General features: G+C 36.4%; 1 protein-coding gene across 1 annotated transcript in view; it reads right to left on the minus strand.

The window, feature by feature from the left end:
• Positions 1 to 260: 260 nt before the first annotated feature.
• Positions 261 to 27,676, minus strand: part of LOC131051285 (RNA-binding protein Y14A) — a 35,249-nt gene continuing 7,833 nt past the window's right edge. The window contains exons 3-6 of the mRNA XM_057985731.2: positions 23,129 to 23,473; positions 22,694 to 22,830; positions 664 to 809; positions 261 to 575 (exon numbers count right to left, since the gene is read on the minus strand). Of these exons, the coding sequence (XP_057841714.2) occupies positions 524 to 575; positions 664 to 809; positions 22,694 to 22,830; positions 23,129 to 23,444 (651 nt within the window). The 5' untranslated portion in view covers positions 23,445 to 23,473 and the 3' untranslated portion in view covers positions 261 to 523. The remainder of the gene's footprint in view (positions 576 to 663; positions 810 to 22,693; positions 22,831 to 23,128; positions 23,474 to 27,676) is intronic.

A 27,676-nucleotide genomic window follows, 5' to 3' on the forward strand; every position in this document is an offset into this window, starting at 1 on the left:
ACTCTCATTAAATGATAATTATTAATAAGGCTTTTTTATTTCCCTACAAGTTTGTAATCGAAGATCATTTAAGCAGACAACCAGGAAATTCTACCAATTAATCCATTTCACATGCAAAAAAAATATGTTGTTTTCAACTTTATTACTGTTGAAGGCTGCTACCTACAAATAGCTATCTCTGTGTCAGTGCATATTTGTAACAAGCTTTGATTTCAAAAAAAGGATATTCAAATAAAAAACAATTTTAGAGATCTTGTACATAACAAAGCAAATAAAACTACTTTCAAATATGTAATACACGAACAAATGCCATTCCAATACCCTTCACATCAAAAAAGGTATTGCCAGTTCAACAATCTGGACAATCGTTGTAAATTAACCAACATGTCAGCAATGTCTAATATGTAATGATATGCACCTTATATAAAAATTGCAATCCAAATCTGACATTCATGCTTGGAAACGATAATAAGTCAACACAACTTCCAGGTGCTTTATCAATCATTACATAATATAATATAACTCAGTATCTTCTTCTGACAGGACTTCTTGAACGGTGTACCCCACGGGGTGACCTGAAAAATTTAATGAATACAAAATCCTTAGCTCTATTGCATTTTTCTTGCTAGTTAGTGGCTATAAAGAAAAGTAGACATTGCATACCTCCTCCGAATATTCCTGCGTCGAAATGGGCCATTGCTGAATGCCCAATCAACAGATATGGTTTGAGTCAATAATTCTGCACCATTTAGATTTGCTATTGCAGCTTGAGCTTCGTTGTAGGTTTCATACTCAATCAATGCATATCCCTGATTTAGAAACACACAAAAAAATCATAAGAAATACAGAAGCTGTTGTATAAAAGATAACTCAGTGTGCATTAGTATATCATTTTATTGATGATTCAGTTCCATTTAGTAAGCACAAATTCCAAAAATGTAGAATCATAATAATTACAACATTGTCAGAGCTGGATTCGGTATTGAGTACCATGAATATATTTATTACACCAAACATATACTGTTTGCAGTGAACTCAGTCTGGGAATATCAACAAATTCTTGGACAATCTTTTAAAACGTATCGCTTGCCATCAGATTCGCATATAGAAAAGAATTATCTAATAATCAGTCACACTGAATTTTTTATTTTTTTTGAAGATCTTAACTTGCCTTGCTCATACCCACTTATCCTATTATAATTGATTTCTTCAAACCATTATATCAGTGTAAGAAAAATCTCTGTTACCCCGAGTTTCCGGGACAGGGACAACAGGGGACGGGGGTATGCATTTCTAGGACGACGATTTTTTTGCTAATTTTGGGGACGGCTAGGGGATGGCTATAAAAAAAAGGGAAAATTAAAATATATTGGAAAATTTAAAATATTCATATGAAAACATGAAAACATATACATTATAGAACCTTAACACATAAGAACTTGCAGAGTTCTTATGCCAAATTTGTGTTAAATTAAGAGTCAAAGTCAAATTGCTTATAGAATTTGTTGTCAAAATTCACTGTCAATATGCAGAATTTATGGGGATGTCCCCTAGGACTCCCCTGTGCCCGGGACATCCCTGGGATGGGGACGCCTGAAAAAAAAAACAGGGATGCATCCCCAGGTAACATAGAGATAAATCCATAGCTGCGGTTCTACTGAATTTACAAAGGCATACCATTGACATCCATTTTCCTTATATATAGCAAATATTAAATTTCCCATGTAATTGTCGATTTTACAGAAAAACAAATAACCAAGATGTAGAGTACTAGGATTAGCCACAGAAACACTATTCTAATCAATGATCCAGAAACCAAAATGGAAGAATAATGCTATCCCATAATCAAGATACTCAAGATGCATTAAATACGAGTGAGTACATTTATAACAAATGTGAAAGAAAGACGCAAATACATTAAATCGAAAGTGAAACTTCAGAATCTCTAAAAGAGAAAAAAGTAGCTCCTACGGAAGAGATGACAACTCACACACAATGACTCATTCCAAGACAAGTCAAATCAAGCTAAACCTAGGTGTAAAAATACATAATAAACCAATGAAATGAAATACAACCTACACCAACACCTGCCTCGCCTACGGGCACCCCGCACCAAGCATAGCTTAGGTGGGTGAAAAATATATCTTGGGATGTGTAGCCATGTACAAAAGATTCCCCTCATAAAGAAACAGACCCCAAACAAAACAATGAAAAGACCTCCTCTAGAAGAGAGAATAGATAAAGAACAAGGTAGCCCTTACCCCAAGGAATAGCTTCCTACACCCCCAACAAAGCTCATAAATGAAAAAATTATTTTCTATGAAGAGTTTGGTGAAGATATCTATAATCTACTGTTGGATCGTAACATAGATCAATGTCTTATGCCTGAATCAGTTGTATGATGTAATGCATGCAGACCTCAACGTGTTTGGTACATTGATGGTGGACCAATTTCTACGAGATTTATATAGAACTTTGATTGTTCACAATAAATGACAAAGGGTCATTAGAAAGGAATGCAAAATTCTTGACGATGATGTGCTAAAGCTAGATGGACTCAATGGTGTTGATGTTATAGCTAGATCATATTCCTTCTAGGGCTGACCTAGCACTTTTGGATGGCTAATTGGCCTGTTGGCCTTAGCCACAATATCTTGCAAAGTTCAATGTATAACTTGTTATTAGGTCTGGCCCTAAATGGGCATCATCATTTGTGAAATATAATTATAACATGTAACTTGTATCAGGTCCGGCCCTATACAAGTAACTTGTAAATTGTAATTGGCTAACCCTATGTGTGGGCGCCAAAATGAGATTCAATTATTAATTTAAATGCAAGGCTGACCTAAGGAGAAGAGACATAAAGTCTCATATATATGCAAGATCATTCTTGCATCATGTTGTGATGTATTCACACATCGCCCCATTGCAAATGGGGACCCCTACTTTTTGCTTTCTAGGGTTTGTTTTTCTAGGCTTTAGAGTTTTGTCTGTTAGCCTTTGTTTTTCGAGTGTCGCCAGGGGGATCACTTGGATAGCAGGCTCTGCTTGAGCTAGGTCAAGTCGGTGAGTGATGAAGTCTGGAATGTCATCCTAATCTTCAAATGCCCTGAAATTTGGCTAAGTCTGGAATGCCCTGATCCTGAAATTTGGCTAAGTCTGGAATGTCCTGATCCTAAAATTTGACTAAGTCTAGAAAACTGAAGAATCCTCCAAAAACTAAATTTTGCAATATAACTCCTAGAGATCCGAAACCACTCTCAAACATCCTGACAGTATATATGGAATATAACTTAAAGTATAAGTGACATTTCCTTTCTTATACTTAAATGTTATATTCCATAAAATGATCCTGACGGAGAGACCAAAATGTCAAATTTCGCTCCTGACCCTTCCAAAGGGTCCAAAGTGAATTTCGCTGACCCTTCCAAAGGGTCCAAAGCGAATTTCTCCATAAGACATTCTACTTTGACCAAAACCTAGAACTAACGCATTCCCAGGCTTGAATGAAGGTAAAAACGCTTGTTTGAATGAATAAATGTGAAAATGAAGTCAGGATCTTGACCAAGATTAGGAATTTCACTCCTGACCCTTCCAAAGGGTCCAGAGCAAAAATCCTTGTACACCTCAATTTATCACTTGTCAAGACCAATTTCATAGTTCCTTAGGCATGTTTGGGGGTGTCTTGACATGTTCTAACCTTAGGAGGTGAGTAAAGGTGGATGAGGTGAAGATTTTAGCCAAGAATGTGAATTTCGCTCCTGACCCTTCCAAAGGGTCCAGAGCGAAATTCTTGAAAACACTCATTTTTCCTTTAGCAAGAGTCAGGACCAAGGTGGAGATGCATGAGGAAGGATCTATGTTTGCCTCCCAAAGAGGATGAGAGTTTGGAAAAGTCAAGGATCAAGCCTAAAAAATGATTTTCGCTCCTAACCCTTCCAAAGGGTCCAGAGCGAAAATCTTTGTAGCTCTCATTTCCTTCCTAATTTTGGCTGAGTGTTGGTCTCTAGGGCATGTTGGAAGATGAATTGGTACGTTCTTGCCTTGAGATGGAGTTGGATGATTTTGAAGATCAAGATTTTGCCTAAGAGATGAATTTCGCTCCTGACCCTTCCAAAGGGTCCAGAGCGAAATTCACTATAAACCTCATGTGCTACCTTGAATGGGCTTAAAACCTGGTTCCCCAAGTGGAAAACGATCTATATTTGCCTCCAGGAGAAAATTGAAGTTTGAAAAATGAACAATCAAGCCTAAAAAATGATTTTCGTTCCTGACCCTTCCAAAGGGTCCAGAGCGAAAATCTTCTTAGCCCTCATTTCCTCCCTAGTTTGACCAAATTTTGATTTGCAAGGCGTCTTGAAAGGAAGGATGGACATCTTTTGCCATTTGAAATGTTTGAAAGCGTTGGAGAAATGAAGAATCTATCCCAAGTCAAGATTTTCGCTCCTGACCCTTCCAAAGGGTCCAGAGCGAAAATCTCTCTAAGAGGCATTTCTTTCCTTGTTTGGCCAAATCTTGATGACCAAGGCATGTTGAAGGAGAGAATTGACATGTTGGAATCCTTGGGGATGCTTGGAAGTTATGACAATGAAGGATTTTAGCCAAGAAAGGAAATTTTGCTCCTGAACCTCCCAAAGGGTCCAGAGCGAAATTCCTTACAAGCCTACCTTTTTGACCTTGCTTGGGCTTAAGACTTTGTTCCTTGCATGAGAATGATGTTTAGTTACCTTCTAGAGAAGATTGGAGGTGAAAAGATGAAGGATCAAGTCAAGAATGAGATTTTCGCTCCTGACCCTTCCAAAGGGTCCAGAGCGAAAATCCTAAATCCACCTATTCCTTTCACATTTGTGACAAGTCGGGCCTAGACAAGGATGATAGAAGCCCTTAAGATTGCCCTTGAATGGACTTTTGTCTCAAAAAATGATGATTTTGGCCTAGAGGAAGAATTTCGCTCCTGACCCTTCCAGAGGGTCCAGGGCGAAATTCATTATAGGTCCTGTCCCTGGCCATGATTTCTAGCGAAATTCTCTTTTCTAGTCACTTTGAGGTCAAGCGAAATGTTGCAAGCATGGGAGAGGGATCCAAGGATAAGAGTCCAAGTAAACAAAGTGAAAAGAATGGAATTGAATGAGGATAAACAAGCAAATCATGAAATTCGCTCCTGACCCTTCCAAAGGGTCCAGGGCGAAATTGTGCAAAACCTATCTTTTCCCTCAAATTTATGCCAAGTCTAGTGTGGGTCAAGATTAGAGGTGTCCTTAGGCATGTCCTTGAATTGTCAAGAGTCATCAAATATGAAGAAATGAGCTCAACACAAGAAATTCACTCCTATCCCTTCCAAAGGGTCCAGAGCGAATTTTCTCAAAAACCACCTTTTTTCCCAATTTTGTGCCAAGCCTAGTGCTGACTAAGGTGAGTTTTGATGGAAGAGGTCCTTAGAAATAACTTTGACTTATCAATGATTATCAAATGTGAAGGAATTGAGCCAAATGGTGAATTTCGCTCTTGACCCTTCCAAAGGGTCTAGAGCGAAATTCCTAAAATCACTTATCTTCCTTGCAAATCAAGTCAAGCTTTTGGTTTTTATGGCTTAGGGAAGGATGGAGCAAAGTTTCCTCGACCTTGGAGGTGAGTTGAATGGTAGAATTTGTCCTAAAAAGTGATTTTCGCTCTTTTTCTTCCAAAATTTGAGCAAAATAAAACCTGGACAAGGGTGAGAGAAGTCATTGGGATTGCCTTAGAGTGGATTTTGGTCACCAAGAATGCAAATTTCACTCCTGACCCTTCCAAAGGGTCCAGGGCGAAATTCTTATGGAGCCTATCCCTGGGGAGAATCTTGAGCAAGCTTCATTTTAATATCTTTTGTTGATAATTTAAGGTATAAAATGCTATATTAGAATAAGTATATTATGTGTCCTTAATCATTTTATGGTTTGTCTTGCAGGTGAAAGAAGACCAGGCCAGGGCAAGGACGACCTCCTCCAGTCCAACATCATCAAGGATGACCTCTTCCAATCCAACATTTGAAGGAAAGGTACACCATCCATCCTGCACATCAAAGACAAAGGAGGTTAAAGCAAGGGTCCATTGGAGAAGCAGATAGTCTCAGAAGAGTTAATTAAAGTTAGCTTCTCAACATCATCAAATTGAACATCAACCAAGTTGCAAGTGTCAGACAAGGTGGCGTCCCAGTCATCACTCCTCCAGTCGGATTGGTCCACCTCAGCGTGTCCAGATTCAATGTACCTGACTCATCAAAGATGACACAAACTTCAATGTACCTACCCCGGCTATCCATTGGTCGAATATTCCAGAGAAGACATGTGTCCAAATAATGCAATTATTTCATTGGCCAGAATTGAGTTTGTTGTAACAAACCCTAATTAGGGTTTTCATTGTAAAATCTCGGCCATTGATCTCAAGTTGATCTGAGCCATTGAATTGTATTGAGGGCACTATATAAGCCCTAGCTCCTCATTTGTAAAGGATAATAGTTAGTCAGTAGTTAGAAGGTGAATAGTTAGAAATAGTGAATAGTCAGTTGATAGAATAGCAATTAGAGTAGAATAGAAAGAGAAGGCAAAGATTGTTGCCAAAATGTTGTTGTAAAAGGCTTGTAAAACTTCATTGAAGAAATGGTGAAATCTATGGGTCGATTCAACAATTTGCATGGTCTTTATACTTCTCAGATTTGATTTCATGTTATTAGATGAATGGAAGAAATGTGTTTGATTGATGGTGAAATTTGTTTATCCATACTACTAGCAGTTTGTTGATTGCAGACTTGCCTTGTGTAGTCAACTGGAATCATTCAGCTTAAGCTTAACTTCAATTGTCGCTTCTTCACCGATATGCATCAGCCTAATGGTGTCTATGCATTTAGCGATGATCTGAACATCATAAAGCTTTCCTCCGAAGATCGCACTAATCTTGTGGAGATGGTCCTGGGATGTCAAAACAAGACTTAGTTAGAATTTCATCAAAGATCAATCATTGCTCCTACATTCTTAGTGTCAGAATTAGATCCTTCCCTCGCCCTCATCCTTTTTTCCTTTTTTTCAAAAAATCTAGGCTAGTGAAATCCTGTGTTCCAGCAATGTTCAAAGCAAATCAGATGTTTAGTCATCAAGTGTAAGTCCCCTTGTGATTCCAGCAAAATCACATCATACCACAAAGAGCTTATCCACGAGTAGAGAACCTACATACAAGAACCTTGGAGTTGCCTCGACTGATCCTTCGGCGAGATCTTCAGCAGTCGGGAAACTTTGCTCAAGAGAGGATAAGGTACCTTTAGGTATTTTATTCTGTGTTTGGTTGTGTACAAAATACACATCAACACATCAATAATATATTCATTCAGCAATCAATCTCATTCACACATCAGCAAACTACCTCTGCTATTGATTAGCGAATCAGTTATCTTGTGCAGTGAATTCATCCTAGATATTATCTAGGGCTGGTAAACTTCCTTTGGGGAAAGCGAATTCATCCACAAGGACAGGGAACACCTCCTAGGGCTGTCAACTTCATCTACAAGGTCAGCAAACTTGTTCTAAGGGCTGCAAGATCAAGCGAATGGTCTACAATCAGATTATTGAATCATCTACAGCAAGCATACCTCAGATAAGTCTGCCCTAGTGTGTGCCCTAACTTGGATTATCATCTGCTGATGATATTATGCTTCAAGTGTTGAAGCAAAAGTTGTAAGACTTCTACTGATTTTGATTTAATATAATCTGAGATCTTTGTTGTTGAGTTTTTCACCTCCAAGAGGGAGGTTTTCCCAGGGTTTTGTTATGTTATGTGTGTTTATTGTTTCATTTCTGCATGTTGTTATCAGTCTGATCTATAAAGTTAACATGGTATCAGAGCCAAGTTTGAAGCAATTGTGATCAAACTGTCTGATAGCAGCGAAGCACTCTTCACCTTCATCAAGCAATTTTCATCATTAAAGATGGTGACCAGTTTAGAGGTTGAAGATAGACTTGACGGAGCTTTGAACTTCACCTCGTGGAAGGTTAGAGTTCTTATTGCACTTAAAGAGAATGATCTACTTCAGTTTGTAGAAGGAAAAGATCAACCTGAGCCTGAAGATCAAGAAGAGACTCCAATTCAAGAAGAATGCTATCAAAGCAAAGAAGATCCCGATTGACTCCGTGAAGGATCACCTTGTGCCTATCATTTCCAAGATGTCTTCAGCTAGAGATATGTTCAAGAAATTGGAAGGGATGTATGAGATCAACAACACAAGTAAGAGCACTTGCATTTAGGCAGCAACTTCATCAAGTCAAGATGGCAAAGCGAGAATCAGTCACATCCTTCTTCATGAAGATTGCAGAATTGAGAGATCAGCTTATTAGCGCCTTTGGAGATGAAGTTGTGGACAAGGATCTTGTCATGCTAGCGTTGAATGGCCTTCCTCACTCTTGAGAGCCATTTATCCAAGGCATAAGTGGGAGATCTAAATTTCCCCAATTTGATTGCCTTCGTGCTGATTGTATTCAAGAAGAGTCAAGGTTGATATCAAGAGGAATTGAGCATAATCATTATGATGTGGAAAATCAAGTCCTTGCTACACACACTTCTATGGAAAGAGGCAAAAGAAGAAAGAGGGATAGAGATAGAGATCGAGATCCTGTTCCGAAAAAGGACTTATCTCACATTCAATGTTTTAGGTGTGACAAGCATGGCCACATTGCTCGAGAGTGCAAATTTAGGTCTACTACTCTAGTTTCTTCTGAGGAAGTTGACATAGGGACACCTCAGGAGGAGCCAAGGTCAAATGTCAACTCAGAAGGGTTCTTGTTCTAAAAGGAGGAAATGTCATTTCAGCTTCAACGGGAGCTTGACATTTCAGCTTCAGAGGCAACTACATCATCTTGAAGATTTTGTTAATGCATTATTCTCTGCGAGAAAAGTTTGAGGTGCAAACCCTTGTTAATGCATTCTTCTCTGCGAGAGAAGTTTGAGGTGCAAGCCCTTGTTAATGCATTCTTCTCTACAAGATAAGTTTGAGGTGAAAGCCCTTGTTCCACCCTCTGCGAGTAGGTATGGTGGATGTCATGTGAGGAACTCCATGACTTGGCACTTGTGTTTCTTCACCCTCTAGGAGTAGCCATGGTGAACGTCATGATGAGATGACGACGTCACGTTGAGGATTCATTTGTTTTTTCCATCCATGGGAGTAGCCATGATGGACCCATTGTGGATGTCACCATGTGACTCATATGTTGAGAAGGACTCCTCCCTAGCTAAGAGGGAGTGTTGATGTTATAGCTAGGTCGGATTCCTTCTAGGGCCGACCTAGCACTTTTGGGTGGCTAATTAACATGTCGGCCTTAGCCACAATATCTTGCAAAGTTCAATGTATAACTTGTTATTAGGTCTGGCCCTAAATGGGCGTCATCATTTGTGAAATATAATTATAACATGTAACTTGTATTAGGTTCGGCCCTATACAAGTAACTTGTAAATTGTAATTGCGCTAACCCTATGTCTGGGCACCAAAATGAGATTCAATTATTAATTTAAATGCAAGGCCGACCTAAGGAGACGAGACATAAAGTCTCATATATATGCAAGATCATTCTTGCATCAATAATATATTCATTCAGCAATCAATCTCATTCACACATCAGCGAACTACCTCTGCTATTGATCAGCGAATTACTTCAGCGAATCAGTTATCTTGTGCAGCGAATTCATCCTAGATATTATCTAGGGCTGGCGAACTTCCATCTAGGGCTGGCAAACTTCCTTTAGGGCTGGCGAATCCATCCACAGGGACAGCGAACTCCTCCTAGGGCTGTCAACTTCATCTACAAGGTCAGCGAACTTGTTCTAAGGGCTGCAAGATCAAGCGAATGGTCTACAATCAGATTATCGAATCATCTACAGCAAGCATACCTCAGATAAGTCTGCCCTAGTGTGTGCCCTAACTTGGATTATCATCTGCTGATTATATTATGCTTCAAGTGTTGAAGCAAAAGTTGTAAGACTTCTACTAATTTTGAGTTAATATAATCTGAGATCTTTGTTGCTGGGTTTTTCACCTCCAAGAGGGAGGTTTTCCCAGCGTACTGTTGTGTTATGTGTGTTTATTGTTTCATTTCTGCACGTTATTATCAGTCTGATCTATAAAGTTAACAAATGGCAACATCCACAAGCCCCTAATATTCAGCCTTAGTGGAAGATTGAGCAATTGCTTGTTGCTTCTTACTCAGCCATCAAACAAGAGCAAAACCAATATGGAAGTTGTAACTGGAAATAGACTTGAGATCCTCAAAAATTTCCCTACGCAATCAAAATCTATCTACCCAACCAGGTTTGTATTAATCTTTACTACATAGTGAATATTATACTTGCAAGTGTCCTTTGAAGTATTTACTTAGCTACTTTCCAATGCAGCTCATATGGCTCTTGTATAAAGCAAGAGGCAATGGCAACGGAGAGAGCAATGTCAAGTAAACTAAGAATCAAGTAGTTGAGGCTACCAACAAGGTCGTGCAAGTTACATCAGCCAAAGTTGAAGAATTGTCTCAAGCTTGAATCCAAGAAGGAAGAGAGTCGAAGCAAGCTTGCAATCAACTACAAGAAAATGTGTGAGCAAATCAAATCCGTACTTATATTATGTGAGACTAATCCCAAAAACAAACTAATAGATCTTAACCCACGAAAGAAGAGCAAAACACCCAAGTCAGCCACAGAGAATTTGTCATGAAGAGGGCAGATTTCTCTGCTACAAATAGAGAATGAAGAACTTGTAATGAGAAAATTATTAACATACAAAACCAAGAGAACGAGTGCATCATCCTGCCACAAGATCTAGACACTTGGATCATATGGCAACTAAAGAATCCTATTGTGATAAGAAAGGAATCAATCTTAGCATACCACACAATAGTATTTAAAATTGAGGCCATAGATAGATTTCTTAAGTCTGCACCTGTGAAGAAATGCACCCTCCACGTTCATTAAATGAACAAGTGTGAGGTAGATGGAGTTCATCTTTGCACTACAAGTGCAAAGATCTCAATGTAGTCAATACTAGGAACCTATTGTCAACCAGGAATGCGTGCCTTGCCAAGATTGACCCTGTCCCACATAGGAAATGTTTCAAGGACCCAAGGACAGGTGGGAAACATCCCCATCCTATCCCCAAATTTACAAAAAAAAAACAAGAGAAAAACAAAAAGTAAAAATTTTAGGTCATTGGTTTTTTTTGGAAATTCACTTACAAAATTTTAAAAATCAAGCAACAGGGCCAAGGATGTGCTTGATGGGAGCTCCCACAAGCAACCCCACACCCCTTTAAGTTTAAATCAACCCTAAACATAAGAGAGCCCCAATAACTACTAAAAACAAAAAACATACTCATTTTGACAATTTTCCAATTTGTGAAGATGACATAGAAAGCAAAAGTGCGGGGAGAACAACAGTCAGAAGAAAGCATTAGAACATCAAATCTACATAATTTTGAGACTCTATATAAGCCCCATTCCTGTCATTTGTAAGAGAGATTTTTGAGAATTGTCACCTATATGCTGCAAATTTGAATTCAATCATTGAAGTTGTAGTGTCCTAAATTGTACTCTTTTACAGTTTTGTCCTTATTTGGGCCCTCACCTTGGCATTCATGTCTCAAGGCTTGATTGAAGCCCTAATTCTGCTCACACTATGAAAACTTGTCATTATTGTCACCCTACAATTCATTTTCCTCTTATTTTCTGGTGCCTGATTAGTTGGGACCAAGGCATGGCACCCTGGTCCTCATGGGACAAGAGCACCCAAGCACCCTGATCCTCCCAATCAAGACCTATTTGTTGTTTTATTATGATCGGATTAAGAGCAATTTGATACAACAACACAATGAACAATGAACACACCAAGATACCCTGGGAAAACCCTCCTACTCGAGGAAGAAAAACACAGCAACAATAGATCACTTATATATTAAATAAAGAAGCAACAATTTGTTTTACAATTAGGTCATACACTAGGCCGATCTGAGACTGTAATTATGACATCATTCTAGATACAATCACATAGACAATAGGCGTTATCAACTTCCTTGATCTGCTGTAGATGCCAATCTTCTTCTACTATATCCGATCTCCTCTAATATATTGATCTGCTTGCTCAATGATAATAATCTGCTCTGATTGCCGAACTGCTCTGCCATTGTATTATTTTAATTACACTTGAATTCGATAAATTCCTTTTTGAATTAGGTTGCTCCTTCTAGTTGTATGAGAGAGGCACCCTTTCACAAAGGGTCGACCATAATGAAATAACATGTCTTTTCACAAGGGTGGCTGACTTTCACAAGTTAGCCCCCTTAATATATATATTTAATTTTGTAGACGGCTAAGGAAACAAGGAGACTCCCACCACTACATCATCAACACTATTTTGGGGCCCCCTAACGGTCATAACATTTTGGCGGGGACCTAGATCCTGTGTCGGCTCATGTCGGAAAATTAAGTTGTTTTTCGACAAGCAAGTATAAAAGAAGGTCTACCCCTCTCATTTGAACATCTGGCAATCATATTGATCAATTCATTTAAGCAATTAAGCATTCAAATTCAAGTGAGCAAGCAATCAGTCTTCTTTCAAACATTGGAGCAGAGATAAGGTCGAGATTCAATCATTGGAGTTGACATTCATGTTCTATGTTATTGAAGACTTCATGAAACCCTAATTCCTAGTGGAGACAAACAAAACTCCATTAAAAGATATATCATTACCGTTTCAGTCATTATTCAGCATCTCCCTCAAAAGGAGAACATTTCCATTACTACAATTCAATTCAATTTCATTTCTATTTCATGGTTAATTCCAAAGCCGGGGTTTGACCTAAGGCAAATGCTTATTCCCAACCTATTTCCCTTCTCTACTATGTGCAGGAACAGGTATAGAGCTACGATCTTCAGAATTGGCTTTATTTATATTGGCAAACCGATCCCCCATTGGAGAGCGAAAAATGTGGAGGACTAGGATAGCCACCATACTAGTCCCAAAAAATCAAGAGCTCCTTCTAGGAACAAATCCAAATACATTTACATTTCTCAAATCCAAGTTTTTGGCTCGATCCAACAACTGTAACTCACTGTTCATGTGTTTTTACATCAATTCCAACACATTTACCCTAATTTCAGCAATTCAATTTAAAAGAGGATTAAACCAATTCCACCCAAAGCAAATCCAATAAGAAGTATCAACCCTATCCTTGCTGATTTGTGGCTAGATCTATTGGGTTTGCATTCCTCTTTTAATGTAATGGTCTTTAAGCCTAAAATTAGTGGTTTTTACATCTAATGGTGAAAACCCTAATTTTTCACCCACTACAGAAGTTTGGTGACTTTGTTTAGATTTTGAAACATTTGTGGTTCTCATAGCCTCCAAATTTAGATTAGAATTTGCTTTTAAGTATTTTAGATTGAATGAAAGAGTTGTTGAATGCATTTGAATGAAATTCATTTAATCCATACCAGTAGCTTTCTTGCTGATTGTAAGTTTGCCTTGTGTGGTCAACTAGAATTTGAATTGAACTTGACTTCAATTTGTGCTTGCTCATTGATATGCATCCAATTGATGGTGTCTATGTTGTCTAGTATGAATTTGAACATCTATAAATTTACCTTAGATGATTGCACTAAGCTTGTGTTGAATTGTTCTTTGATGGTGAAACCTAGCCTAGTTGAATTTCATTAAATTGTTCATTACCTCTTGCATTCTAGGTTTTACGATAGGATTAGAATAGAACTTCTAAACCCTCATCCTTTTGCATTTTATTTGAAAATCTTTGTTACAATAGATTAAGAGCTCAAATTGCAAAATCATTTGAAGTCATTGGCAAAACCCATCTCCATCCATCCATGACAAGCTTGACATTGTTAAGAACAATTGTGTAAGTCCCTAAGTGAAAACAGCAATTTACATCGAACCATTGAGTTACCCACATGTCAAGAACTGGCCATAAAAACCTTGGAATTGTCTTAGTTGATCAGATATTTAGCATCTAAAGTGATTGTGTTCAAGAGGGTAAAATACTTTGGTATTTTATTCTGTGTTCGATTGTGCATAAAAACACATCAACAGAGTGCTCATTGTAATTTTTATCTTTTACATATATGCAACTAGACTCTGCTGAAATGAAAAACAAAATGAAATTTTGAGTTCATTTGTATTTTTGTTAATTCAATTAATAAAGAAGGCATTTTTGGTACTCAAACTTTGTGTTGAATTCATTGTGTTATATGGTGAGAGTGTTCTTATGTCATTCTTGTTATGGTAATAGAATTGGTTGGGTAAAAACAGTTTATAGGGATATTGTGAAAGAGTAGTATAAATTTGGTTGTGTAGAATTTGTGCTACATTTCGAAATTGATAAAGTAGAATTTGTTGAAGGATAACATCATAAAGACTTTGAGCTTTACCTTGTTATCTGGTAGTAAGTATATCTTGTGATTTTGTATAAAATACCACTATAAAGACTTTGAGCTTTATTTTGATATTTAAAGAAAGTTGATTGGGTTACAGAAGTCATTATAAAAAGGTAGATAGGATAATAGTGAGCTGAAGACTTTGAGCTTCACCATCACTTTCCCGTCCTAGGAAGCAACGGAAAACTTTGTGTTTTTTTAGAAACTTTGCTTGTTACTTGTAAATCTCTTATACATGCTCCTAAGTGGTTTCTTAGGAATTTATAGTTGTTTAAATCATAGTAGCATTAATCGTTTGGAGAATTAATCGGCAGATCAAAAGTATTAAGATTTTTTTTTTTAAATCGGGAAAAAGTCAAGAAAAGTTGGGAAAAAATCAGATTAAAAAAATGTTAAAAATAAAAAAAAAACAATCAAAAACTACATTTTTTTAATATTTAAGGGCATTTCCATGGCATAGAGATATTGCAATCAAACAAAAAAGAGACTCCAACACATGAATTGCATTACAGGTACAATATCTGATACGAATATGACTACTTTTCAAGACCCCCTAATATGGATACGACTTATATATATATATATATATATATATATATATATATATATATCATTGTTATTTTTAAAGTATTAATTGTAGTTAATATATTTAATATAATTTTAAAATATTCTAACAATGATTAACAATTAAGAGTTATATTTTATATATATGTATATTTTTTAATTATATTTAATGTATATTCTTAACTATTAATTGTTGTTAGTATATTAAATATAATTCAAAAATATATTAACAATGATTAATAGTTAAGAATAATATTTTAAATATATGTATATTTTTTAATTATATTTAATATTTATTTTTTTTGGATTTAAATATTGAAATATATAAGGGTGATTTTATATAAGTATTTTGAAAATATTGAAATTTATATTCATTTTAATATTAAAATTGTGCTAAGTATATTGCATATTAATTTAATTATAATATATTCTATTTTAATTTTATATTCGGATTTAAATATCAAAACATTTAATTATTATTTATTATTATAATTAATTATATTATATTTTATTTATTTTAATTTTAAATTTAAATGTAAGTGTGATTTTTTCAAACTATTTTTTAAAATTTTGAAATTTATATTCATTTTAATATTAAAGTCAAACTAAGTATATTTTACATATTATTAAAAATACATCTAGCTATGAACGAAAAACTAAATATTAAACGAAAAATTAAAAGCAAAAGCTAAGAAAATATTAAATGAAAAACTAAAAGCAGAAACTATGATTCTAGCTGGAAATAAATCGAACTTTATTTTGTTGATACCCTTCCCTGGAGCGTTGCGGAGACGATTTTGAGCAACCAACATTTTCGGACTCTGCACGTTTTCACTCGAACAGACACTTGGACGCCGAATAAAATTGTTGAAAGATGACGTCGTGAACCTTCAACCCCATGCCGGCAAACTTTTCTACACATTTTCAAGCCTTTTTATCACGTTTTAGGGTTTTGCGGCAGGATTCTTTGTCTGCGATTTTTTCACGACTAATCGAAAAAAAAACGTTGAAAAACCTAACAAAACCGTTGACCGATTTTATACAATTTGGGGGAATCGCGAACCTTAACGATCGCTGATTAATCGCGATTTTTTCCCGATGTTTGCTTCTTTGGTTTAAATCATTAGTGCTCTAAATTGTAATATCCTTCTAAAAAGAGAGAAAAGGATAAGCATCTATTCTAAAGAAAGAGAATGAGATGGTGTAATAGCCAAAATGAGAATAGGCTTAGCAGTTAGAATTTTGTTTTAAGTTAAGAGTAATAAGCAAAAGGGGAGCCTTCCCTTATAATTAGGAGAGATTTTAATCTCACACATTGTGGCTGAAACCACAATTTTGTGAAATTCCCCAATTTACAAAATTTTCAACCAACAAGAAGCTACAATTTCATGATAGATGGATAATCGAGAACACAGCGTATATGGTATCAACAGGGTTACCAAATACACCACCCCCTTTTCCAGTATGCATACAAGCGTACTCAATATGGATACAGGCATAATACAGCCCCCATATGGTTCAGCCACCGTGCCTGCCCATACCCAAAATCAGGGCAAAATTTTAGCAGCACCAAATACATCTGGATTTGGTAATGTTACTAATGTGTTCATCTGTGTTGTATCCAGGTGAAATAAATAAACACCTAAAACATTAAAAACCCTTATTTTTTGAATAAATTTGAATATGAATTTTCCCCTGCGATTTTTTAGTTTTACTGTCTCCTAATTTTTTTTCACTGCCCTAAATTCCTCTACCCGCTTCTGTGAAAACACAGAATCAACCTTTTTGTGTTCTCTGTAAATGAATGTGATTGCCAATCCCAAAATGAATAGAAAATGCATACAATAGGTGTGTAATGTTGAACATATTGCTGAATTGTTTTTGACTGCCATCTAGAAATATGAATACAAAATGCATAGTACAATATTAAACATTCATGCAAATATTGAAAAACTACCTGTTATTTAAACCTGACTTTTTTATAAGATATTATATTTTTTTATCTGTTTCGTTTTAATTATTAATAATTTTTATTTATTATATTTGAGTTTACTACTGTTTATTATTAATTTCATTTTTTCATATAATTATTATTTTTTCTTAATATTTTGACTTCAATATTTTTTTAATTTATATTCGGTTTATTCTGCTTTAATTTTCTAATTAAGATTTAAACATGAGAATTAATTTATTATTTGGACAATTGTTTTTCAAAAATTAAAATTATATATGTGATTGTCATATCTTGAAAAATAGTTGTGCCCATATGGCATAACCATATCTATATCCCTGATCATGCAACTCTGGGTATCAATTGACAAATGTTCATGAAAAATAAATGCAAGTTTAAAATTTGACTTGCTAGTAAAAGAAGTATGCACATACAATATGTCACTCTTGCATGCACACGCACACTCATTGCTCATAAATGTCAAAGCATATACTCCATGTGCACGGTTATCACTCTTGAATGCAAGGAATTGTAGTACCTGTGCATACATGCAACAAATGTATACAAAGGGTATATGGTATAGCATACTGTAGTCACACAAATCTGTCCAGCTTAATTAAATAAATATTCGCTATTTATTTGATTAAAAATCTACAAGCCATCAGTTAATTAAATTAATATTTAATTAATTCATCCCCAAACATTTTTTTATTAATTAAATAAATTATTCAATTTATTTTAATTCATTCATTAAACCAAATACAAATCAATTAAATAAATAAAATCTATTTATTTAATTAAAATCCCCCTATTCCTCTTTTAAATAAATTAAATAAAACATTTATTTAAATCATTATCCCCCCCACTTGCATTTTCCTACAAATACAACTTGCACACATTTATTGAAATAAATGAATTTTTATTTTAATAAAATCCTATTTTCCCTCACCCACCAAACCCACTTGCAAATCTAATCCCCTTCTAGATTCTTCTAACCCCTTCCTAATTAGCCTAATCCATCCCCTAATTATTGTCACATTCCTAAGCAAAATGGAGTCACTTCTCAAAGACTCCAAAGTCTTTGAAAAGCATTTAATGCTTTGTGTGTTCAACAAATTAACCCCCAAAGTCTTCCAAGACCACTAATGGCTCTTACATGACCATTTATGGCTCTTACATAACCATTTATGGTTATTTCAAATTTGTCTCCCCAAACATTTATTGTTTTGACCATATTCCTCCATTTCACATTTGCACAAGAGTTTATCCATTGGATAAAAGCTTTATTCTTTGAATAAAGAGTTTATTCATTCAACCAACCTTGACTTTAACTCCCAAAGTCATGTCAAGCATTTAATGCTTATCCCCTCCCCTCTCAACCTATCTCACATTGACACTTGTCATCCTGGGATTGGGTTGAAACCCCTCACATGGATTTGAAATCATTCAATCCTGACCCTTGTTGAGATTGCTCAATCTCAAACATCCATTGCTCCATTTTTCCTATAAATAGAGCCCATTTCTTCATAATCCAGATCCTGAAAACTTGTATGCATTTAAGCTATAGGCATTTTAAGAGAGCATTTTAGCATAATTAACTAATATCTTGTCATTTTGGTTAAAATAAATCATTTTAGCATCAATAGCTTGATATTAGCTTTTCATTTTACATTTGGAGCACAATACTACAATCTCAATCCTCCATAAGCATCCATAGTGCAAAAAGCTGCTGAGAGCTACACTATTTTGGAACTTGGAGAGGAGAGGAACAAGGGAGAAGGAGCTAAGAGCATGTTAAGAGGCATTTGGAGATGCCTCATTATCTTTGTTTCATTAGTTAGAGATATTAGCATGATTTTAGTGTCTCTCTTGATATGTCTGATTAGATTAGTTTTTGATTAAATAACACTAACGATTTTCTTGTGTGTCTTGTGTTGTTTGTCATTTGCTAACCTTGTCCATTTTGCAGGGCATCACATACAAATGCAGGATTTGACAGCCCAATTGATAGAAATTCTTGAGTAACAGGCTAAGGCTGGAGGGTTGACTCTCATCACCCTATTTATAAGTATTTTGAGCTAGCGAAGCTTGGCTCAAATACAAATATTGTTGGTGCACATATTTCAATTCCAAGACATGTTACATGTACATACAAATGGAAGAATTCTTTCCCGATATTAAAGAAAATAGTGGACTGTAGCAAAATTGATTGGGTGTATGTTTCTGGAATGAGAATATGGTTCTTTTCACAAACCTCTGCAATTATGAAGCTAAGGAACAAATTGATCTATGCTGCTATAAGCCCTGTCAGTGATTAATGGGATTAGAAACAACACTTCAGGGGCCACAGAGGCAATCTGATAAGTAGTGATCTATTGGATTTGTTGTCCTAGGACTGGTCTATATGGGCAATCTAGAACTTGATCCAATGGACTGACATACAAGGGAATGCAGCAAACAAATAGTTCAGCAAGACCAAACTCAAGAGCCTGGCAAAAGTCCAAGTGATGAGAGGGGTGTTGATGCCCAAAAGCCAATCATGAGCGACACCAGGCAAGGTTTAATGCTTAAATCTGAAAGGGTGATTAGCCCAAAAAGTGGAATCATCTGGTCAAAGAGGAAAACCCACAAATCTAAACAAACATAAAGATATCAGACGCACCACAACTCGTATTGCTTAAGGAAGAAGTCCACATTGAAGGAATTCTAAACAAGACCAACTGTTGAAAAAAAGATGAATCACTTGTAATATCAGATAAGCTTTCTTCAATCCTAAGATAAGAGACCTAAAAAGACAGATTGAGAAATCCGAGCATAGAAATATTGTCACTAAGAAATCCAAAATGAATGCATATGGGGAAGCAGACATGGTGAGAAAAAATGGAATAATTCAGACACATGACCACGGAAACAGAGGCTAACTCAGTAGGGATCTTGTTTTTTTTAACCTGTTTCAGATCTACAGAAAAACTAATAGGATTAATCTAAATAGCAGTTAGTCTTATGCTGATACACCATACAGCCTTCTATTCTCCTAATAGAAAAAGAATAGTTGTCACAATGCTTCCAGCGGCATTAGAATTTTGACCTAATTAGTGCGTTTACACTTGAAATGATTCGTACTGAAATTACAACAAAAACTTGTAAAAAGATTAAAATTACAATACTTTTATAGATTGTTACTGCTTTGATTGGTTTAAAAAAAATTAAAACTATTCAAGAAAGTTAAGTTAGATAACCATGCTGATAGAATCAAGGCAATAAAGGAAGGAAATCCTTGATAAAATGGAAGGCTTTAGATCCTAGATCAAAGTCAATTCTGATGGGGAATCAACAAGAATCACCATATAATCTATAGGTGCAACTATGCAAGCATCTTGGTGGATTATTTTAATTACCCAAGAATCATGTACGTCATTAATATTTTTCATTAAAAAAAATTGGCTTGGAATGGTCTTGCCATTCTTAATACTTGTACAACATATTTGTTTTGGTTTGGAGCATGACAGAAAATGTGAATCCTGTTCAAGGGTGAACCTACAGAATCATTTTTCTAATTTAGGGGCTTCTAGAACTTGCAAAACATTCATACTGAAGCCAAATCTTTGGCCACAGAAGTTCTGGTCATAAGTACTGGCTCTTCTTAAGTTGCTTTTCTAAATTCCTTGGCACAGTGGCCAGCAAGATTGCTGAAATGTAAACCAGATTGATGATTATTTATCAGTTAATGTGACTTATGGTTGAAAATACGGACATAAAATTCCCATCAGAACTACTGGTCTCTACTTTCCAGTCTCGGGATGCAGATGAGGATACTCCAGATGACAGAAAGTGATCTCCTCTGTCTCTTTTTGACATTTTGGAAGATCTGTTCCTGCATTGTACTTTTCAGTTTAGACTTTAGACTATAAATGTTTGTAGCTTGGTTCTGTTTATTGTGGATAATAGGAAAGGGCATGTCCAGTAAAATTGTTTTCAATATAGGCTGGTTTGTTACACTGTTCCACGGTATTTACAATGCATGTTTATTTTAGTGGCCCAACCAAAGTTTTTTAGTAGAATATGGACCTATCAAGAGTCCATCTCAGTGTGGTTTAAGATTGGCTGATCCAAAAACGAATTGTATAATGTAATGTCTTTCAGGTTAGGTTAGTCAAACATAATTGTGTGATGTAATGTCTTTCATAGTTCGAACAAAAAAAACGAATAGAACCCCTTGCTTAACAAGCAAAAAAATGTTTTGTCGATAGGTTAAAAGATACTCACGTAATAACACATAAGAAATAGCTATAAAATTTATTTTAGTTCCATGATTGTAATGATTCTCGAGTAATAGCAAAAGTTGACAGAGTAAGGATATGTGGAGGAACACTTATTAGAGTTGTCAAAGCAACTCTCCTAATTATGTTTAGAAACACTTCATAATATAAAATTTTCAACTCTCATACTAGCAAACTAAGCACTTGCTTTTAATTAAATAAGGAGCAGACTTTTTTGTACATAGATATAAAGCAGTAAACATAGGAGTTATCCAACTTTTTTGCCAAGAGGTTGGAATGCGAGTAAATACCAACAAGACTAAAGTCATGGTCTTCTCTTTGAGAAGAAAGAAGCAGCAAATTAACTTCATGTTTGATGGTTGTCTGTTGGAGATAGTGGAAGAATACAAGTACTTGGGAATTGATTTCTACAATAAGTTCAGCTGGGAGACTTGTAGGTCAAAAAGGTTTCGAGGATGGAAGGCTTCCTATCTCTTGCAAAACAGACATAGGAAAGTGGAGTTATGGGATTGGAAAACCAAGAACACCCTCTTTGGTTCGTTGGTTACACCAGTTGTCCTTTATGGTTGTGAAATTTGAGGGAGTAGCATGTCAAACCACAAGTGCAGGCAATTAGAAAAAATCCAAAAGCATCTAATTATTAGTAGTCTCAAAGTCAAGTCAATAGTTCTGTATGAGATCCTTTTAGCAGAAGCACGAATGTTTCCAATGGAAGCCTCACCAATACTTCATTTGCTAAGTTATTTAAAAAAAGTTTAAAACATGGATAAGCAACGCAAACAAAGGAAGAAGACTTGAATGAATGAAACAGAACAACAAATGGATAAGCAAGTGGGACATTGATTTGTAAGATTGTCCCAACAGTTTTAATAAGATAAAAAAGTTTGTGTTTGAAACATTTAGGACTGCCATGTGGACAAAGCAGGTTGGTCGAAAAAAAGCACATTATATCAAAGAGTTCCAACCCCTTGGAGAAGCATGATGAAAAAGACTACCTAAGGGAAGCAATTAAGGGAAAGGCTAGACTTATAGTTGCACAAATCAGAACTGGGTTCCACCATCTTAGATATGAGACAGGTAGATGGGCAGTCCTTAAGGAGGAGTGGGATGAAAGAAGTTGTCTTTTCTGCAATAAAGGGTGGTGAAAACTGAATAGCACTTCATCTTTGAGTGTGCTGCATATGAGGATATCCGTACACAATGAGGACAATTTGAAAGGGAGCAGTCTAAATGAGTTATTTGAGGAGGCAAGACTTGACAAAATGGCAGGCTTCTTTATCAAGATTCACAACAGAAGAGTCGACAATGAAAAGAACTTTAAAATTGTTAACAAAGATGCTCTTGGTCCCCATAGACTGATGGTCTTGTGGACACCATTAAAACTCATTCATTCATTCATTCAATAAGCAAATAAAATGAAAAGTAATTATTAAAACTCTGGACTATTAACAAACCTTTACAAATCCAGTTCTGCGATCTAAATTCAGGTGCAGGTTCTTTATTTCTCCATACTCGCCAAATAGCTCCTGAAGATCAACCTCTTGTGCCTCTTCGTGTACTCCAGTTACCAAGATGATCCAGCCCTCAATAGCTAGCATCATTAAAGATAAAAGACCAAAGAAAATATTGATTTAACAATACACATGAATAAATTACTTTCACAGAAACAACATTGCAACAAACACAAAGACGTGGATTAACATCATCAATTGCCACAAGGCTTCTAATACAAAATTATAAATACATTTAAATATACATTATAGAATGAAAAACATGTTTTCAAATGTGCAGAAAAAATTGCTATCTCATCACAACTGTCCCAACCATTTACAACTGTAAAATAGTCAGGGTCGGTATAAGGACATCACATTCCAAAAACAAAAGGATACATCTCTGAGGGCCAGGGCCACCACCAGAATCAAGAGAATCAAAGTCTCTGGCTGCAAACCGGGAATTGCGTTCAACATCAATTTCTTCTTTGAAACCCCTCCCTTTTGTCTTCTTGGGTGGACCTTGCTCATGCCCATCACTCAGCTGCAGTTGTGAGGTAGTGCCAGTTATCGTAGATTTTAACTTAGGTGCTGGAACTGAAGGAGCCATGTCTGCATTTGCATTGGTAGTTGCCTCCTCCATCGTTGCATCATCATCCATAAGATCATCGTCTTCTGGCTCAAAATCCACTGCATCCACCTCTGCACCAGCCATGTTTGCTCTGATAGAACCTTTGTTGCTTTCTGCCAATGGAACAAATGAAATCAGTGAGCAGAAGATGCAGGGTGATTTGCTTTGATAATCAAATTATTTGTTATCCAATTAGGAGTAATAAACAAAATAAAGAATTATTTTACCCATTAGGAGAAATGAATAAAAATGACAATTTTTTAATCCATTGGGAGAAATGAATAGAAATAACACTGATATCCACAAAAAAAAAGCAGATTGATGAGACTCAAAAGTAAAGCCTCTTAAGATATACAGCAATTGGCAGACAGAACTGAAAAAACTGAAGCTACCTATAATCGTTCTAAGAAGAAAAAAATGGAGTAGAACCCAAAAACATGTGAACCCCGTTCGAACCTGCATTCAGCTAGAGTCTAGGCCCAGCCTAGCTATTCAGCCCAAGTATGTTTGACATAACTGGGCCCCAGCCAGGACAAAACTGAGAAAACTTGAGGTGAACCCACAGGGTTCTCAAAAAATGTGTATTTTAAAATTAAAAATTGAAAAAAAAAACATAACCCTCCCTACTTATCCGAAGTGTCAAGTTGCCTCAGAAACATAACCCTCCCTATCTTATCCTAAGTGTCAAGTTGCCTCAGCTTGGCAATTTATTTTTCTAAGTGTTGAGTTTCAATTTGCCTTAAAATTTGAGTGAAAAATGATGAAAATGTTGCTAATTGACACAAAGTTTGTGTCAAAATGTTAAAAGTCCCTATAGGGGTCGTTTTTCCACTCCTAGGAGATGAAATGAACCTAAAAATGCACAAAGTCCCGATGGAATTTGATTTTCCACCCTTGGAAACTAGGGAAAATCGCAAAGTCCCGATGGAAATAGAATTTCCAATGCATGAATTAACAAAATTGGGCTTGAAAAGCATGAAAATCAACAAAGTCCCAATGGAAAACGTTTTCCCACTGAGCAATTAAGTGAAAATCAGTAAAGTCCCAGTGGAGGACCATTTTCCACTCCATTTTGAGCATTAAGTTACCTATTTAATGTTGAGGACAAGTAAAGTACTGTTGGAGGTCGAATTTCCACTCCAAGACTTGTTTAACAAGCAAATGAAGTCTTATTGTGGAAAGTCCCGATGATTGAAGAATTTCTACTCAAGACAAAACAAAGGGAATCCAATGTCTCGATCGAGGTTGTTTTTCCACCAGGCTTACAAGGTGAAATATACACGGAAAGTGAAAATCCTGATGACCCACAATTTTCCACTTCGGAGGAAAAGTGACCAAAGTAAGGTGTATTAAGTAAAATTCATGACTCCTAATGAGGATCGATTTTCCACTTGAAGAGTAAGAGATCAAATAATGCAAAAACATCATAAATTTAGTCAACTGATGGAGGTCAATTTTCCACTTGGAGTTGAACTACAAAGAGTTGACCAAAATTAAGTGTCTTGATGAGTGTTGATTTTCCACCAAGAGGCATGAGATAAAGTTAAGTGAGGATTTTTAAGGGCAAATCAGTCCTGATGAAGAGCAATTTTCCACCATTTCATTTGGTGGATGAAATAAAGGAAATTATGGCTGAGTTGTATTTTCCCAATGTATATCGTTTTTCCTCACCTGGCTGATTTAGCATTTTATTTGTCCCACATTCGCTGCGTGGTGGAAACAAGAGGTGAAGTGCTGGATAAAACACGTCCAGCATTAAAATAATCATTAAGCTGCTGATTCGACTCCAAGTCAGCTGGAAGGACAAAGAGATTGAGATCGCCTAAGGTGTTAAGGGAGATTGCACCACCATTGAGATGATTGTGCCATCATCAGGGACAATTTGAACATGAAGGAAGACGCCATTGCTAGCTGAAGTCGTCATTGCCTCAAGGCTGAATTGCATCATTTCCAGCCATCACTTCAAGCTAAAAACGTTTCATTTCCAGCCAATGCAAATGCAGATTGCATCAACAATATAAATCGCGCAAGTGGAAGAGCAACATTCAGCTGATAAAAATGATTTCCAGACTCTGTTTCAGACTTTTACACTCAGAAATCAGACTCAAGACAGTAAATTTGGTTGCAATATCACTTCAATTTTCTGAGTTGAAGGACATTTTTAGATTTACAAATTAAAATAAGACCTTTCTTAAGTTTGAAAATCAAGTTTCTTTAAGGTGAAATTTCCAGATTTTGATCAAATCCTTTGTATGTTTCATAATCAGCATTACCTAGTTTCAATTTTCTGATTTTAAAAAGCTAATAAGTCTGAAAATCAATTGAAATCAGAACCTAGGTTAACTCTGGAAAATTATTTGTTCAAATTTATTGACTTCCAGCTTCATACAAGTACCATGTCAATGGTGGGGATAGCTGCAAGAAAGACTCAGTTGAAGAAAGTACTTGAGGGATACTATCCGCAATTTCAGATATCTTCCAAGTGGAAGAAGGTTGGAGACACCAACATGGAGTATCTGGATAGGAAAAAGATGAAATGAAGGTTGTACGGAACGAAGAACCAGCTGCCCTCTCCCTTGACGGTCAACATAATGAAGAGTGGAATTTACCACGCAGCTGGATTCCCATCAACAATACAATGCAATGAGCTCACCTGACCCACAATCAAGAACAATCTGAACATGGGAGGGGTTGGTGCTTGCACATCTCACCGAAGATGCGGTAAGAGAGGCATTTGGATTCCCAATTACCAAGGGATGCAAACAATAACTAAGGAGGACACCCAAGCTATGTTCGAGAAAGGACCAGATGCATGTATGACTCTCATTAACAATGAGTGGGTTCTTGAGACAACGCATCACCATTCCAAGCTACCGAAGAAACTCCTAAGTTCAGATTTCAAGGAGGAGTTTAGTGATATGATCTTCCTACTCAGCAAGATCACGGGAGCACCTCAAGGAGCTTTATTCGAGACATAGATGTTTTACTTCATTGAGGAGATATCAGCTTGAACAATAATGATAAAATTGGGCCAAGTTCATAAGTGATAACTTGGATATACGGTTGAGGAATTTGGAGAGGACGAAGTCTTTATACATGACTTCTTACTTAGCCTACATGCTAGCAAGACACATCAAGTACAAAGGACTAATATGTAAAGGTGAAGTCGGGAACAAGCAAGGACAACATAAGGTGTATGAATACTATCCACAAATCCACCTACATGAGAAAGAATAGTACAAGGGTGAATGATACATTCACCATGTACCTCACACGGTTGCTACAGGATGGAGTACATAAGAGGTTGTCCAAGGAGGCAATGTTATTAGTGGAAAAATATGGATCATGGTTTATCAAATTCCCTACCTTCACATACATAAGAATCCAGGGATTCACCTCTGAACCTTACAAGCTTCCTAGGCATCCAACTGACAAGATGGTATTGCTTGAGGTAGTGAGGCAGCTATCTGAATTTGATTGCATTCAGAAAGAGAAGCATAGGCAAGGTATAACTTTTCCTATCACACTTGGAAAAATGATGGAGATATGCCCCACTGCTAAAGCAGCACATACAGTTAACGAAGAATTGGAATTTTCCACCTTGGAACATACAAGGTTAGGAACCGTTTTGATCCATTTCAAAGGATTTTAACAGCCAAAGGAGAAAAGTTTACACACTAGGTTAACATCGAGGAAAACTGGGCAAATCTTACAAATGAGTTTGGAATTAGGAGAAAGATGTGGTCTCAAATGTCAGTGGACTTCATAAGGAAGTGTAACTTCTTCTCGATTCCTGATCAAGTAAAAGATGATGGGAATCATTTTCATCCTTAATATGCAAAAGAGAAAGACAAGCTCGTTCCATCACCTGATCGGTCACAGCCCAAGATGGTGGACTTGAACATTCTAATGAGGGAAGCAAATGATTGCTCCAGAGAATGGGTAGACAAACAAATCAACAAGCTAAGAAGGTAGAGTACCACCTTGACCTATGAGAAAATGAAAAGCGAAGAGTCTTCTCTTAATGATGATGAGAGAACTATAAGTGATGTGAGAACAAACGATGATGAAGAGGGTCAAGCTCCTAAGAGAATAAAGGGTATAGTAGGAGGGACACAAGCAAAGGGCAAGGAGATTGCCAGTCAAGAATCTAGATTCAGACACAAGAAGCACAAATCCGTCACTCCTCAGTCCATCATGAGTTCCTCATCCGTTAAGGAGAATGACATGCCAGAGAAGGACAATGAGTCTGAACAAGGTTCCGATACGAAGATCCTACTAGATAATATCAGGATGAGCACACATCAGCTCAATCA

This window comes from Cryptomeria japonica, chromosome 9 (genome assembly GCF_030272615.1).
Source record: "Cryptomeria japonica chromosome 9, Sugi_1.0, whole genome shotgun sequence".
In the NCBI taxonomy this organism is placed as follows: domain Eukaryota; kingdom Viridiplantae; phylum Streptophyta; class Pinopsida; order Cupressales; family Cupressaceae; genus Cryptomeria; species Cryptomeria japonica.